The 16938-nt window shown below is 30.7% G+C and overlaps 1 protein-coding gene and 1 long non-coding RNA gene across 2 annotated transcripts; both read left to right on the forward strand.

Moving 5' to 3' along the window:
- Window positions 1–3080: 3080 nt before the first annotated feature.
- On the forward strand, window positions 3081–5918 carry LOC109817855 (uncharacterized). Its single transcript, XM_020383203.3, has 5 exons — window positions 3081–3312; window positions 3665–3718; window positions 4950–5115; window positions 5363–5452; window positions 5568–5918. Exons 1-5 carry the CDS (start codon window positions 3214–3216, stop codon window positions 5723–5725), a joined length of 567 nt encoding a protein of 188 aa, XP_020238792.2. The 5' UTR covers window positions 3081–3213; the 3' UTR covers window positions 5726–5918.
- Window positions 5919–12695: 6777 nt separating this feature from the next.
- On the forward strand, window positions 12696–13944 carry LOC145958886 (uncharacterized). Its single transcript, XR_014434433.1, has 3 exons — window positions 12696–12800; window positions 12880–12952; window positions 13033–13944. It is a non-coding gene; the product is annotated as an uncharacterized LOC145958886 (long non-coding RNA).
- Window positions 13945–16938: the final 2994 nt, after the last annotated feature.

A 16938-nucleotide genomic window follows, 5' to 3' on the forward strand; every position in this document is an offset into this window, starting at 1 on the left:
CAATGAGGAGTTATTAAAAAAAAATTAGTCGCTTGTTTAATTTGCTGGTTTGTTCTCTACTGCTCATTAACCCCATGATAACCTGCTTCAAATAAATCCTAAACATTAAATAAGTTACAATTGAATAAACAAGATAAGATCATCAAGCTTGACTTTAGTCCTGAATCATGAATTGACTTTACTTGAATAAGGAATAGAATAGGGTATTATATGATAGTTTGTATCAAAAGCATGAGCCCCACATATATATTATCATCAATATTCATCATATCCCATTCTCACCTAACTATAATCACTTTGTATTTTGTTTGGTGAAAGTAAAGGAAAATTATACAAAAAAAAAAAACTAATATAGCAAGGGTGAAGTGTTTTCTATAATTATTAATGAAGGAAATTTGCTGTTTTGGTGTGTATATTTTGTAGACTATTTTACTTTTAACTGATATTTACAACTATTCAACTATTAATTGTAAAACTAGCTAGGGACAAAACTTAAGTATAATATCATAATTATAGTTAGTGTTTACATTTAATCAAAATTAATGTTTCACCTAAGAAATATGTATTTATATTTAATGCTGACTTTAGTAATATACATTTATGCATATTAATTATGTAAATAAAATTTTAATTTTGATAGGAAAATAATATCAGCTATATCTATAATACTATATATAAATTACACACTCATTTTATCATTTTTTGTATTGTTATCTATTTTACTTGTTAAAATAACAGCAAGACTCATTTTCTACTAAAATAGTTTGGATTAGAACTTAAAAAGTTGTATTTTTCATATGAATTTTCTATTTTAAAATCTATAACATGTAGCCGTTGTAGTTGAAGTGGTGCGTGATGATATTGTTTTACGCTTATTGTTGCTACTCTAACTCAAAGATGTTGAAAGGGTTTGGTAAGGTGGTTAAGAATAGTTACTATAAGCTTCCACATGCATCATATTATGCACCAGATCCATTTTCTTCCCTTTCTCAAAATTTAATAAGCTTGTATGATTACCAACAACTTCTAGAAAATGATTACTTATAATAAGAACAATTTGACATCCAAAAGCTTCTTGTTAAAAAATAATCCAACGAGAGGCTTTGACAAAAGAAAAAGGGAGGGTTTATTGAACCAACCTACTTCCATAACCATGATGATTTTTAGTTAGCACTTTACAGAAATGCCCCTCGTGTTATTCGCAGACACGGGTTGACATAAAAAAAAAATTGATTTGAAATGCTAACATAAAGAATAATCACTAGAGCACATGTTTGGGAGAATTATTTTTCAAGAAACAATCATGTTTTTCTTTTAAAGTTGTTTTGTGAATTTGATAAAAAGTAATTAATTATTTCTCTAAAGCTAAGTTAAAATTAACAAACATTGAAGCATAAACTAATTAATTATTTTACTATTTTTTCATTTTCATTTATATATTAAGAAAGACTTTTTCCTTTTTCTTTCTTCACTTTTTTTTTCATTCTTTTTATGTATATTGGATAATTTGATACAGTATTTTACGAGTATTGTAAAAGAAATATAATAAAAGGTGATATAGTAGACGTTTTTTCAAATTTTAACTTCAAATTTGATGGGAAAACTTTTTTTTTAATCAAATCAGAGATCGTAAGATTAATCGTAAACCTGCCTTCATAAATAATAGTAATTTCTTGGCGATAGTGTTCAACCATGTCGACGATTCCAGCGTGAAGTCTAGGCAACAGAACGCAATCTTTTGAGAATTTTTGTTTTTTTTTACAAGTGTCTTTTTAAAATTATTTCTTGAATTAATTTTTTTTTTTAGTTTTTAGACAACAAAAAACAAATAAGGTAAATCATTTTCTCTCTTTTTTTTTATATAAAGATAAATAACTAGATTTTATTTTTGATCATTCATCTTATTTTTTAAATTCATTTTAATTATTTATCTTTTTAAAATGTTTATTTTGGTTATTTATTTTCTAAATTTAGGTCAATTCAATGTTTTAAAATTTTTGAACCGATTCTAAACTTGAAATTTGTTTCATAAAATTCACTTATATAAAATTTATTTAATGCAATTGAAATTCAAATAAAATGTGTTAAAAATACAATGAAAATAAAATTTTTTAAAAACCATAATTTCTTATTATTTTTTAATTATTTAAAAATATATTTTTCACATAATCTTTACTATATTTATAGTCTTTTTTAGATACAAACATTAATTGTATTTCATAACTTTTATATGGGTGAATTTAATATTATGAGTTTCATATCTTGAATCAATCAAAAATTGATTTAAAATTATGTTACAAAATAAAAAATAATTATCATTTTGAAAGGATCAAATTGATCAAAATATAAAAATAAAGGATCAAAATAAATATTTTAATATATATAAAGGATCAAAATGAAAAAAGTAAGATAAAGGAATAAAAATATAATTTAACCAATATAAACTATTTTTATTTGTTATAGAATATGAGTAGCATTAATAATAATTAAGTAAAATGTGTATCCACTATTTTTATCAACACATTAATTAATTAAATAGAAATAATTAGTTGAAAAAAGAAAATGTCGAGTTTAAATAATTTTAGAAGATCAGTACAAATTGTTCACGAAATTAATGTCACTGAATTAATTAATTATTCCGAATTACTGTGTGTGAGAGATCGAAAATATTGGTTATGTATTTTACTTATTAATTTGTGGCTAGTAATATTCCTTGACCTTACAAAGAGAGAAAACGAGTACATTTTATTAATTTACAATATTTATTGTTTATTGACTAAAACTTTGTAAAGTAATTAGTATTATAATTTTATAATACTACATGAAATAATTTATAAAAGGATTATAAGAATAAAAATCCATATTACTAATATGAATTTAATTAAAACATTATTTTAACGTAAAAAATATATATAAATTTAATCACAAATTGTTGTATAGAACAAATTTTATTATTTTTCATAACAACTAAAAACAATTAATTTTTGACTGATGAACATTATTATAATGAACGTCAATCACCTATTAATAAAAAGTTTCTCTAGCTGAAAAAGCATATAAGAAAACAATTTTTTTCTCCACTCCCCGACACGCAAGTTATTTTAGTTGAGTTGCAGGTTGGAAGTTGGAGTTTAAAAACCCTCTCTCCCTCTTACATTCCAAAACGAGTCACCAGATTCAACATCATACTATAATCTTTTCTCTGTTCCTCTCATGGCTTCTCTTCATCGAGATGATGCTGAAGTTGCTTTTGAAGAAGGAATGCTCTGTTTACCCTCCCATGTTCTTGACGAGGCATGTGATCACTCCAAGGTTAGTTAATACTTAGTAACATAGTAATAACATCATATTTTTCCTTCTTTATTTATTCATGTCCATCATTTTGCTTCTTCTCATGTATATAGTTTCTCTAGCTAGGTATTCCAAATATGCAACTGGGTCGCTTCATTATAATCAGAGATTAACATATAGTTGTGCTGATTAGTGTTATATTTTTTAAGTCATATGTTTGATTGAATTGATATAGTGCATGTGCATTTGGCTTCACAGATTGGATTTTCCTATTTTAGGTAATTTGATTAATATTTAATAGTAACATAATCTACGGTAATTTGAGTTTTGAATTGGTTTTACATGTTGGAATTTTCTACCGGTGAATATGAAGAACCACCACCAAAGACAGAAGCAACAAGGCTACCACAGGGAACCACAGTTACAGGTACTGTTCTAAGCAATTTATTCATTCAATTGATCACTCTCTGCCTCTGGTTAATTGTGGCTGCTGGAGAGACAGCAAGGTGCAATGTTTGCGTAGAAGTTTTGGTAGGTATCATATAATAAAGGAATAGGTATCATATGATAAAGGAATAAAAGATATATCCTTTTAGTTAGGTTTAGGTAGTAATCAGGCTGTAGTTTTAATAATATGTGCTTTAAAGATTTGAGATGTAGGTATTCCAAAGATGGGTTAGGCACTTTAGATGCAACTGAAATTACTGATTAAAAATGGAATTGAAATAGCTTTATTTAATCAAGAATCGTCATCAGGTTCTGTACACGTGTCTGTCTATGAATTGAGTTAGCATCATATGTGGATTTTAATTAATTAACTACTTTTTAATTAATCATATTATTAATTCAAAATATTTACTAGTTTTGTCATATAATTAATTTTTGTAAAAGAAAATTGACCTGATTAATAAATTTTTAATTTTATTATTTTAAATCACAAAACTCAAATTGAGATCTTGTTTGTACTAACTACTTTTGTTGTATTAATTGGCTACTTTAGCATAAGGAGATCATCAAGCTACTTTAGGCGTTAGTGGGAACAGAAAATATGCTTTTACAGTTCCATTTCTTTTGCACACAGATTTCTTTTGAAGCAAAAAGGGTCTTTAGTGTTGCATGCTGCAGATATTCCAGGAATTTTACCTTTTTTTAAAGTTTTTTCCTTGTACTTTCGGTAACATTAATTATTCTTGAGCTGAAACCAAAAGGCCAAAAATAAAGGAGTTCCTAATTTAATTGAATGGTTGATAACCTAATGGCGTGGCTCAAAATTCGTCTCCCTCTAACATGACTCAAACAATAAAAAAGTAGGCTAACGTGCAAGCTGAAAATTGTCTCAATCTAGCTTTAGTCTGATTTTATTTTAAAAATTGAAAAGTTGCACGTAATATATTAAACAAACCTACTTAAGTAGATAGCTTTAGTGGCTTATCAGAAAAGTTCTGAAGCATGCAGTATGAAACTAGACATGTCATGACGCATGCCTAGTTGGTCACATGCATGCATATTAATCCTGCAGGCTGCAGTGACATATTAGTAGTTAATTGTTTATGACTTTGAACTTTATTTGTGAAATAGTCATACCTGCTTATTCACCATTTCATATATCCAATTTTTTGTTTTATTAAAATTAAAATACATATTGTGATTAATTTCAGTACTCAAAATCTATTCCATGGGCAAGATCATCATCATATCAAAGGTCGAAACATGCGACAGGTGGGCCTGGGATGCAAGCTGTTTTCTTAGTCTCTGGGCAAGGATCATGTGGCACTGGAGTTTTCTTACCCCAAAAAGCAGGCACAAAATCAACTAGGAAGCCAGGTTTACACCTTGTATTAATTTCTTTCCTCGCAATGAGGTGTATCACTTTTTCATTATAAAAAAGAATGTGCTATATATAAATCTTTTTGATGCAAGTAGAAGTGCTTTTTGAGATATTCTTAACTAAATATAAAGAGTTATTTTAGCAGAGAAACTGTGAAAAACATTTATAAGTTTGTATAACCCTTTCAAATTTTCCTTACATATGTTGCTAGCTGTAGCTTATATGATTAACAATGTTTTGCAGCGTGCGCTCCTGTCCTCCTTCCAGCTCGAGTTGTTCAAGCTCTAAATCTTAAAGTGCATCAATTAGGCCTGCAGATTTCACCTTCTCAAGGTCTCCTATTTAAGAAATAATGTGCTACTATATTATATCATATTAAAATATTTAAATTACATATGTGCATACCCTACATATATAAAAGGAAAGTTGGATGATCTTATTATTGCAGGTCCCAAATGTAGCCCACGACGTGGAGAAGAAGCATACAGTGGTGAGTCAGAGAAAAAGAAAAACGATGAGAAAGATGGGATGAAGCAATGCAGTGTTATTAGTCAGAGTCAAAGCTCTTCTGCTGAGATATTTCTTCCAAAGGAATGGACGTATTAGCTTGCTAACTTGTGTGTCTCCTTAGAAGAAAACAAAAAAGGAACTAGCGCGGGAATATCAAGTGTATATGCATGTAGTAAGTTAGCTAGAGATAATTTCATCATAAAAGCCGGTTGTTAAATTATTTGTGCTGATGGACCCTGACCATGTAATTTTATTAAATAAATAAAAGCACTAAAGTTCCGGTTCTATATATTGCACACTCCGATGTATATATACACGGGAAGCATAAATGATAGTAGGTCTTGATATGAGTTATGAGAAAGATTAAATAATAGTTTTTAAATTATATATAAAAATAATTTAAAATTCAAATTCAATTATAAGTTTTATTTTTATGAGATAATGAGATTATTATTGTTTTTGTTGTGATTATAATTATTATTAATACTTATCATTATAGCAATCATCATCATTTTATTACTGTAAATATCAATATTAATGTCATAACCACAATAATTGTGATAACGCGACAACAATAATAATTGTAACATATATAATGATAACAACTAAAGTTCTTAAATAAATATAATTCAATAGATCGACCTAACTAACTCATTAATATGGTTAAATTAAGTTTAACTTAACAAGTCAAATGAATTTAGGTTAGACCACTAGTGCAAAAAGACGCTTTTACGTCACCTAAATGACGTCGGAACAAGGCACCACCGACGTTATAAAAATGCGGTGGCAGAATGGTAAATAATGGGAATTAATTTACGTCGGGCAAAGGGGGGGTCTGACGTAAATTAGCCCATTAACGTCGGAACTCTCACTGTCCGACGTAAATTTACGTCGGACCCCCCCTAATCCGACGTAAATTTACGTCGCACCACCCTAACCCGACGTAAATATGCCCCTAAAATCATGCACCTTTCATTTTTCATTCCCGCGCTCCCTGTTTACGGAAACTAATAATCCCTTTTCTCTCATTCTCCCGACGTAAATATGCCCCTAAAATCATGCACCTTTCATTTTTCATTCCCGCGCTCCCTGTTTACGGAAACTAATAATCCCTTTTCTCTCATTCTCTAAGTCTCCCAGTGCGTTTGTTTCTACATTGGATGTTTGTAACTCTCTAAGTGTCTGCACATTACACGTTTGAGGTTAGTTTCTTGTCTACGCAAATTTTTGATTTATTTTCTACTATTTGTTCATCTGGAACGGCCCGTTCTGGTTGCAGAACGACTCGTTCTGCTTAAATTTTTTGTATTGTGAATTGTTGATCTGGAACGGCCCGTTCTGATTTTAGTATGGGCTGTTCCAGATGCATTAAAGATGGAATTTTTTAGGCATTGAGCTTTAGTTTATCATTGTATTAATAGAAATATTTATGGATTTATCCAAAATTACTATCGATTTTTTAGGTTTGTAGTTTAGGTTAGAAAAATTATGAATAACTGAGTCAATAGTTAATTTGTGTTAATATATAGATAATGAATCGAAGTTGGATGAATGCAAGTCGCATTAGTCAAGAGTACAGAAATGGAGTTGAAGAGTTCTTGGAATTTGCAAGAGAAAATGGGAAACCCATCAAAGGGGCATATTATTGTCCATGTGTTCGTTGTTTGAATCAGATACGTCAAGAAGTTGGAGAAATACGTGATCACCTGTTTATATATGGTATTGTGAAGAGTTATACAGTATGGACATGGCACGGAGAAATATTAGACATTCCAACAATGTCAACAACTGAAAATTTTGAAGGGATGGACGATAACTTAGAAGAGATGATACGTGATGTTGGTGAATAAAATTTTGAAAGAGCACATGTGTATGATACCTTAAAGTATGATTTTGAGCAACCATTGTACCCAGGATGCAGTATGTTTACAAGATTATCAGCAACTTTAAAATTGTTTAGTTTAAAAGCAAGAAATGGCTGGACTGATAAAAGTTTCACAGAATTGTTGGAGTTGTTGAAGGAGATGCTTCTAGAAGATAACACGTTACCTAATCACAACTATGAGGCAAAAAAGATACTATGTCCAATGGGTTTGGAGTATAAGAAGATACACGCGTGCCCTAATGATTGCGTATTGTATACAAATGATTTTGCTACACTGAAAGTGTGTCCAACATGTGGATTGTCGCGGTTCAAAAAGAAAACTGATGGAAGTAGTGGTGAGGAAGAAATAGAGGGTCCCCCTGCTAAGGTCTTATGGTATTTTCCAATAATACCTAGGTTTAAAAGATTGTTTGCCATTAAAGAGGATGCAAAAAACCTCACATGGCATGAAAATGGTAGAAAATGTGATAATTTTCTTCGACATCCAGCTGATTCTCCGCATGGAAGAGGATTGATGAAACATTTCCAGAATTTGGTGCAGAGTCAAGAAACTTGAGAATTGGTCTAGCTACAGATGGCATGAATCCTTATGGGAACTTAAGTAGTAAACACAGTTCATGGCTAGTTTTGTTGGTCATTTACAATTTGCCTCCTTGGCTATGCATGAAGAGAAAATATATTATGTTGTCTATGATGATATCAGGACCCCGACAACCAGGAAATGACATAGATGTGTATCTTAGTCCATTGATTGATGACTTGAAAATGTTGTGGGAGATAGGAATGGAGGTCTTTGATGCATATCGTGAAGAAAAATTTATCATGCGTGCAATGTTATTTTGCACAATAAATGATTTTCCAGCATATGGTAACTTGAGTGGGTATAATGTGAAGGGTCATTATGCATGTCCTATATGTGAAGAAAACACAAGTTATACCCAATTGAATCATGGGCAAAAGACTACATACACTAGGCATCATAAGTTTCTTGTTCGTAGTCATCCATACTGTAGATTGAAGAAAGCATTCAATGGATGTCAGGAGGATGAAATTGCCTCGACACCGCGCAATGGTGAAGAAGTATATCAGCGGGTGAAGAACATTAACATTGTGTTCGAAAAGACGCAAAAGAAGTCAACTGAGAAAAATATCTGGAAGAAACGATCAATATTCTTTAATCTTCCTTATTGGTGCAAGCTAAATGTTAGACACTGCATATATGTGATGCATGTGGAGAAAAATGTCTGTGATAGTGTAATTGGGACATTGCTAAACATCAAAGGAAAGACTAAAGATGAAGTGAAAGCACGACAAGATTTGGTGGACATGGGTATACGTTCTGAGTTACATCCTCAGTCTATTGGAAGACGCACTTACTTGCCTCCAGCTTGTCATACTTTATCAAAAAAAGAAGAAAAAAAACTTTTGTGAGTGCTTACGCAGTGTGAAAGCTCCACAAGGGTACTCCTCAAATGTTAAGAATTTGGTGTCTATGCAAGATTTGAAGTTAATTGGTTTAAAGTCTCACGATTGTCATGTCTTAATGCAACAACTTTTGCCTGTGGCTATTCGTAACATTTTACCATCTTCTGTTAGAGTTGCTATTACTCGATTGTGTTTATTCTTCAATGTCATTTGCAACAAAGTAATTGACCCTGTAAAGTTAGATGAGTTAGAAAATGAAGCAATCACAATCTTGTGTCAATTGGAAATGTATTTTCCACCTTCATTTTTTGATATCATGGTGCATTTGATAGTTCATTTGGTTAGGGAGATTCGATTGTGTGGCCCGGTTTATCTTAGATGGATGTACCCTATTGAGAGATACATGAAGATCTTAAAAGGATATGTCAAGAATCAATACCGCCCAGAAGCCTCTATTGTGGAGAGGTACATTACAGAAGAAGTCATTGAGTTTTGTTCAGGGTACATGTCGAAATCAGAACCAATAGGAATTCCCAAGACTCGACATGATGGGAAACAATTTGGTAAGGGTACTCGAAGTTTAAAGATTAGAACTGTGAGTCGAACAGAAGTTGACCAAGCACATTTGTACATATTGAACAACACTGATGAAGTAATTCCTTACATATCTGAACACATAGATGAAATCAAGATAGCACACCCCCGGATGAATGAGAAATGGGTATTGAATGATTATAACAAGAGTTTCTTAGCTTGGTTCAAGAAAAAGGTTTATGGTGAGGTTAATGCTTCTTATACATTTTTGAGACTCACGCGTGGGCCTAACAACGATGTCATTACATTTGGTGGGTATGACATTAACAAATATTGTTTCTATACAAAGACAGAAGATGACAAAAGTAGAGTACAAAATAGTGGAGTTACAATTCAGGCTGAGACTGTGCACTTTGCTAGTTCAAAAGATAAAAATCCCATTACAGCATCCATGAGTTATTTTGGAATCATAGAAGACATATGGGAAATTGATTATGTCACGTTTAGAGTGCCTGTGTTCAAGTGTAAATGGGTTGATGGCAATACGGGTGTGCGGACAGATGATTTAGGATTTACTTTGGTTGATTTGAATAAGGTCGGTTATAAGGATGAACCTTTTATTATGGAATATCAAGCAAGACAATTTTTTTATGTCAAGGATCCATGTAATGAGAAATGGTCAGTGGTCCTCGAAGGAAGAACCATGCATGGAACTCACGAAGATGAGTCTCTAGATATGCATGAGACACCGTCTTTCTCTACCAGATCATTATGGTCCTATTGCGGACAATGAAGTGGACGAAATACATGCTATTCGAAGTGATCATGATGAAGGAATATGGGAAAACATTCCAACCTAATAGGTTTCTGTTTGTGTATTATTTGTTTTTTATTAGTTATTTTATTGCTATATTGTTATTATCTTTTTTACTTTATTTGTCTATTCAGTTAATTCATTGTTTTAATAGTGAAAGTTTAATTTTTTCAGGATTATGGAGGATTCTGGGTCTGGCAGTGGAAGGAGAGAAGGTAGATCTGTCACCCGATTGTCTGGGTTGACAGCTGGACGCATTGCCAAGGAGAGGACACCGGTTGAGGTGGATCCTCGTTCTGGCAAGGCATCAGGCCCAAATGCTGCCAAGTTTAAGAGCTATTTGGGAGTCCTAGCTCGACGACATGTTTCTATTATCATTCCATCATGGGATGACGTTCAGGAGGTTGACAAGAACCTCATGTGGTAGGATATTCAGGTATATACTTTCACATCCCTTCAATATTATATAACTTAAATACATTATTTATTATTTGTTGTTATTTTCATAGCAAAATTTTGACATTCCCAACACTGAAGTCATGAGGAGGAAGATGTTATCTGCCCTTGCCACCAGGTGGAGAGACTTCAAGACTTTCTTGACACGGGAGTATGTATTTGGAGAGCGACAAAATGAGACTCCCTGTCTAAAGTACCAGATCACTGATGAGGAGTGGATGCAATTTCGTGCCACTCGATTGGACCCTTCATGGCAGGTTAGTTATTGATAACTCTTACATTGACACAAATACTTAAGGTATATTTTAATTAATCTCATTTTCTGTTTTGTATTATTGCAGGCTAAAAGAATAGCTGCCCAAGAACAACAGGCCAAGAATGATGCACCTCATCTATTGTCAAGAGGGGGATATGAAAGAAAAAAAGGAAATGAAGAAGGCTAGGGCAGAGGCAGCAGGGGTTGAGTCTACTGACCGTGTGGAGTCACCTCCCCGCCATGAGATGTGGATAGCAGCCTGGATAAAATCAGATGGGCAAATGACTTCTAAGTCTGCAAGGGTCGTTGCTAATAAAATAGTAAGTAAAAATATACAAACTAAGACTCTTCATTTCAACTCATTTAATTCATAAGTGTAGTTTAGGGTATACTTATTGTTAATATGTTGCAGGAGGGTTTAGTTGAGCAGAGCACCCAGGGCTCATTTGTTTCCCATGGTCGGGATGATATCCTCACAACGGCCATAGGAAGGCCAGAGCACGGAGGCCGTGTGCGTGGTGTTGGTGGTTCTTGGAGCCACCGAGATTTCTTTGGTGCCCGATCATCGAGGAGCACTGTTGACTCTTGCAGTCAAGAGGTTATGCAGAGAATGGAGCAGAGATTGGAGATGCAGTTTGAAGAGAAATTGAAAAATATTCAAAAAGAGATTGAACAGAAGTTTGAACTTTTGGCTCGTTCTCAGCAATAGACTGCAGTTGCTCATGATGGTGTTCGAGTCAGCACTAAAGGGAGTTGTGCTGCTCCAGATCCCTCACCGGATCAGACTCACACTGATGTACCAAAGCAGTGTGAGTTATATGTTGAGGATGACCCCCCACGGTTAGTGGCTATTGGCCGAGTATTTGAGGGTGACTCAACCATCCATGGTGTCCCTCTACAACCAGACTGGACACGGGTTGTGGTTGACCAAGTTCAAGATGTTGCTGCTCCAGTGCCTTTGCCCAATACAGAGGTTCAACTAGTGGGGCAGGCAACCGACACATTCTTAGCTTGGCCAAAACGTTTGGTCATGCGGCTTTCAGCACGGGCAAAGGTAATTATATTATTGCTCTTTTATATTCTTATAATTCTATTATTGTTTAACTAATTGTGATTATTTCTTTAGGATTTTATCAATCGTGGTAAGGAGGTCATGAGAGAACCTCATGTTGATGATGCTAATATCGCAGCAGCTGAGGATGATCCCATATCTAAGCTTCTAATCATATTACCACGATTAAAGAAGAAGCCAATTCAATTGCAGTGGGACATTATAGTTTTTGGAGTTGATAGCGCTGCTGTTCCACTATACATATCTATGCCTGATGCATTAGAGATTGTTGGGGGAAACTCCATGTTAAATATTTCTATCATACAGATGTGGGTCATGTAAGTCATATTTTCTTTTATGAGTCTAAATTTACAATAATTACATTTAACTTATAATAATTATTTGTGTTAGGTACATGGACAAATTGAGTGTGGAGCATGCACAAGCAGAAGTATATGGATTTATTGAGCCTCAATCCATCCAAAAATCAGGAAACACTCAGGTCCAGATCCAGCAATATATGCAAACATAGATGAGTGACTCAAGAAGAGATATATACATGGCTCCATACATTGACGGGTTAGTTTTTTAATTGGTTTTTTAATCATGGTAGTTTTATAACTAATTTGTTTGTCATACAATGTAGGTCCCATTGGCAGTTAATGGTAATCATTCGAAGGAATACACCGTGGTGTGGTTTTGTTCACTACATCGAAAACCAAGCCACGAAATTAAATGCCAATTACAAGGGTAACTAAATTTTTTCATTATGTTTTAAAACTGTAATTATATATATTGGCTAACATTTGTTTTTATTTCAATTAATTAGAATCGTGTCTGGAGTTAATATTTTAAGTGGAAGAGCCAGATCATCAAAGTCATTGCATTTCATATACCCTAAGGTTAGCAAATTAATTCATATAGTTAATAATATTTAAATTTATTGACTTTGGAAATAATAGTTATTTGTTTATCATTTTAGTGTAATAGGCAACAAGACTCGTTTGAATGTGGCTATTACATCATGTATTGGATGAGAGCCATAGTTTCTGCGGGTATTATTGATTCTTGGGCGTAGGTAATTCATATCAAAATTTATTTAAGTATATTTACCTTTAGGATAATTAACATTGCATATTAATGACATTTAAATTAATGTTTCAGGTCTTTCAAGATCCATCTCCATTGCCCGAAGATGAGATGCTCAAGATAAGAGAACAATGGACAACTTTTTTTCTTCAAAGTATATAATAGTTAGATTTCTAAGTTTAGTTAGTTAGATATTATGTTTATAGTTTGATAGTTAGTTAGTTTAGTTAGTTAGATAGCATTGACAAACATATGTTTTATAGCTTTTTTAGGATAATAGGATTTACATTGTCATAATTTATGCTTTTTAAGATTTATATATTATTTTCTTTTTGTCATTCAATTTTGAAATATAATTTGAATTTCTATTCTGGACTGCCTCGTTTAGATTTGGTATTCTGGACTATATATATGCAGGTGTTGGGTATATCAAAAATTTATAAACGTTTAAAAACAAAACCCCATAATTTACGTCGGACATGGCTTTGTCCGACGTAAAATTATGGCATGTTTTTTGTCCCTTTTTACGTCGGGCTGGGATAATATCCGACGTAAATTTACGTCGCGTTTTAGAGACGACGTAAATCTACGTCTCCCGTATTAACGTCGGAACCTTTTCCGACGTAAAAAGCTCAAAATACCCAACGTAAAAGACCCTTTGTGTACTAGTGGACTGATTTGATAGAAAAATAAAATAATAATAATTTTAACATTACTAATAATTGTTATAAGATAAAAATTAAAATATAATACATTCAAATATAAATTTTAGGTTATAATATTTTTCTTTCTTTTTATCGTCTTTAAAAAAATTATAAAAGAAAAAGAAGTAAAATAATTTAAATTGACTCTTGATTTCGTTAAAGAAATATATATTTATAATATAACTTTTATTATTTTTTATTCTAATTTATTAACCTTTATTTTTTCTTTTATTAATAGAATAATTATTTCTCAATCCCCAAAATTAAAATATTCATATTTTCACTAGAATAAACAAAATAATAATAAATGTTAATTAGTTTTTTTAATATAAATCATCTTTTTATTTTTAAATAATGCCAATTTGGTCCGGTGGTTTAAAAGTTTGACATGAGTTAGGTTGAACCAAAAAAAATAAAAGCCAAAAAGTAGTATATATGTTAGTTTAAATTACTTTAAAATCATCATTTAGTCTGTGGGAGACTAGATCGAACCATGCTGATCCAACCTATTTGACAATTATAATGATGGTGGTAGTCTTAATATATGACAACGATACTATCATTATCAATATCACCATTATTATCATTAAACTTAACACTACCATTATCGTAACCACTATGGTTTTTATGCAATGACAATGATAATAATAATAATGACAATGACAATAGTGATAGTGACAATGATAAAGATAGTGCTAACAATGGTAGTTATATATATAACAATGATGAGAATCATTTCATTAAGAAACTTTTACAATTGAGTTTTAATCTCAATCATTAATTATCTGCAATATGGAAAAAAAAATATATATTTAGTCTTCTCGTCAATCATATTTAGACATGTTATTATCATATATTGTCCTCTCTCTATGTTGTTTTTTCCCTTTCCTCTCTATTTCTACAATTCCTTGCTAACCTTTTTGACTTCTCTCTCTCTTCGTCTTCTTCTTCTTTTTTATCTTTATTAATGTTCTCAACATAGAAAAATATAAATATTTTTTATGAATTATTAAATATTTAAAATTTGACTAATGTTATTTTTAAAAATTTTAATATCAAAATTTTAATTTATATATAAATAAAATTTTACATACACATATCCTAACTAAAAGTTTAAAATTTCATATATTTAAATTAATCTATTCAAACTGTAACGTCTAATAGTATAAATATTAACCCCAATTTTATACGTTTATATATATATATATATATATATATATATATACACATATATATATATATATATATATATATATTTATAAATTGAGAACACAAATAAGTAATAAAAGAAAATTTTCAAACTCACATACACATAATTAACTTATAATGACCTTAAAATATTTGCAATAATATACGTAATTATAAACTACTCATATCTTACATTATTATTTCCAATATTTACATTACATATTATTTTACTATTATTTAGAGTACATGCCTTATATACTATATTTTTTTTTCTACTATTACTACGATAGTATTTACATTGATGGTGAAAATAAGTTTACAATAGGATTTGTATGATTTTCTGGTGGTAAAAAGAAAGTCACTATAATAGGTCCATCTATAATAGTGAGATTTTCTTGATTGGGAAAGAAAGCGAACAAAGACAGTCCTATGTCTTGGAACGTGACTGAGTTAGAGACAACGTCTACACTCCAATTACTCCCAGGAAAGATGGCAGTGATAATTACTGTAAAAGGACCTGGAATGGCCGGTAGATCCATCTATTTTATGATATATTAAATTTTTCACAAAAAAAAATAAGGAGTGAGAGCACTTATCAAATAAATACAATTAATTAAATAAAGAACAAGATTGTCTATAGTAAACATAAAAATTAAATTTTTATTGTTATAATAAAATTTGAATTATTTTAATAGTAACTAGTAAGGATAAATGAACATTATCGTAATATCAATCAAATATCAAACAGGATATTTCACCATAAATGCTTATTCATTTAAATCCCCAAGGTCGAACCTTCAACTACAAATAATTCAAACTTTATCTTCTATGGCCATAGAACAATATTTATCTTCATAAATACGGGAAGAAATAACAACAAGATGAGTCCAAGACATCACAACTATATTATAATTGATTATAAAATATATTTACAATAAATATATTTACGTAAAAGGAATATATTAAGAGTACAATGATATAAATAAAAAATGAAAATCATTATAAAATAATTAAACAATATAAAATATGAACACCTTAATATTTATTATGGATAAAAATAATCATAGTTTAAGTAAATAAATGAGGTTAGGGATACCCCACTAAATAAATACACATAGAAAATAACATAAATAAATAAACATAGTAGTATATAAAATTTAAAGAGATAAAGTTCTCCTCCTCCTTACCTTGGAATGTTGACTTATCAAGAAGTAGTTGTGTAAATATTTTATTCTCTTTCTGCTCACTTCGCTCTCTTTCTCTCTTTCTCTCTTCTCTTCCTTCTCTCTTTTCTTACTTCTCTCTTTTTCTACTTCCGTCACTTGTGTCTCAAATTTTACTGCAGATGAAGCCTATTTATAGCATGAGAGATAATGATTACATAGTTGCTATCTAATGGTAAATTGATTTCAATTAATTTAGTTTCATTACCATTTACTTCTTTTGGTTACGTATAAATAGCTTAGAATTATTTGAAATCAGTAGATAAGATTTTTGAGCTGGGTTTATCCGTGCATTTATTGCAGCGAATTTTCATTTTTTTTTTGAAATCACTAAAAATTTCAGGGAGAGAATTTTTTTTGTTTGTAATATGCGTATAGATGTATATATATATTTATATATTTATATGTATTTTTATATATTTATATATAATAATCCAAATGTTTATTCTAAAATTAAATTTACAATATATATATATATTGTAATAATTTATATATAATTTATAATTAAAATATTACTCAAAAAAAATATATTATAAACAGGATTTTTGAATATAATTAAATATTATATATTTTCATTTAATTTCTGAAAATTTTACAATAAAAATTTTAATGTATTAAAATTATAAAATATCATACTTATTTTCTATTTGTTCTTAAAATATAATAACAAACAAAAAAAATGAT

Source organism: Cajanus cajan, chromosome 6 (genome assembly GCF_000230855.2).
Source record: "Cajanus cajan strain Asha chromosome 6, NIPB_CcT2T_4, whole genome shotgun sequence".
NCBI classification, from domain to species: Eukaryota; Viridiplantae; Streptophyta; class Magnoliopsida; order Fabales; family Fabaceae; genus Cajanus; species Cajanus cajan.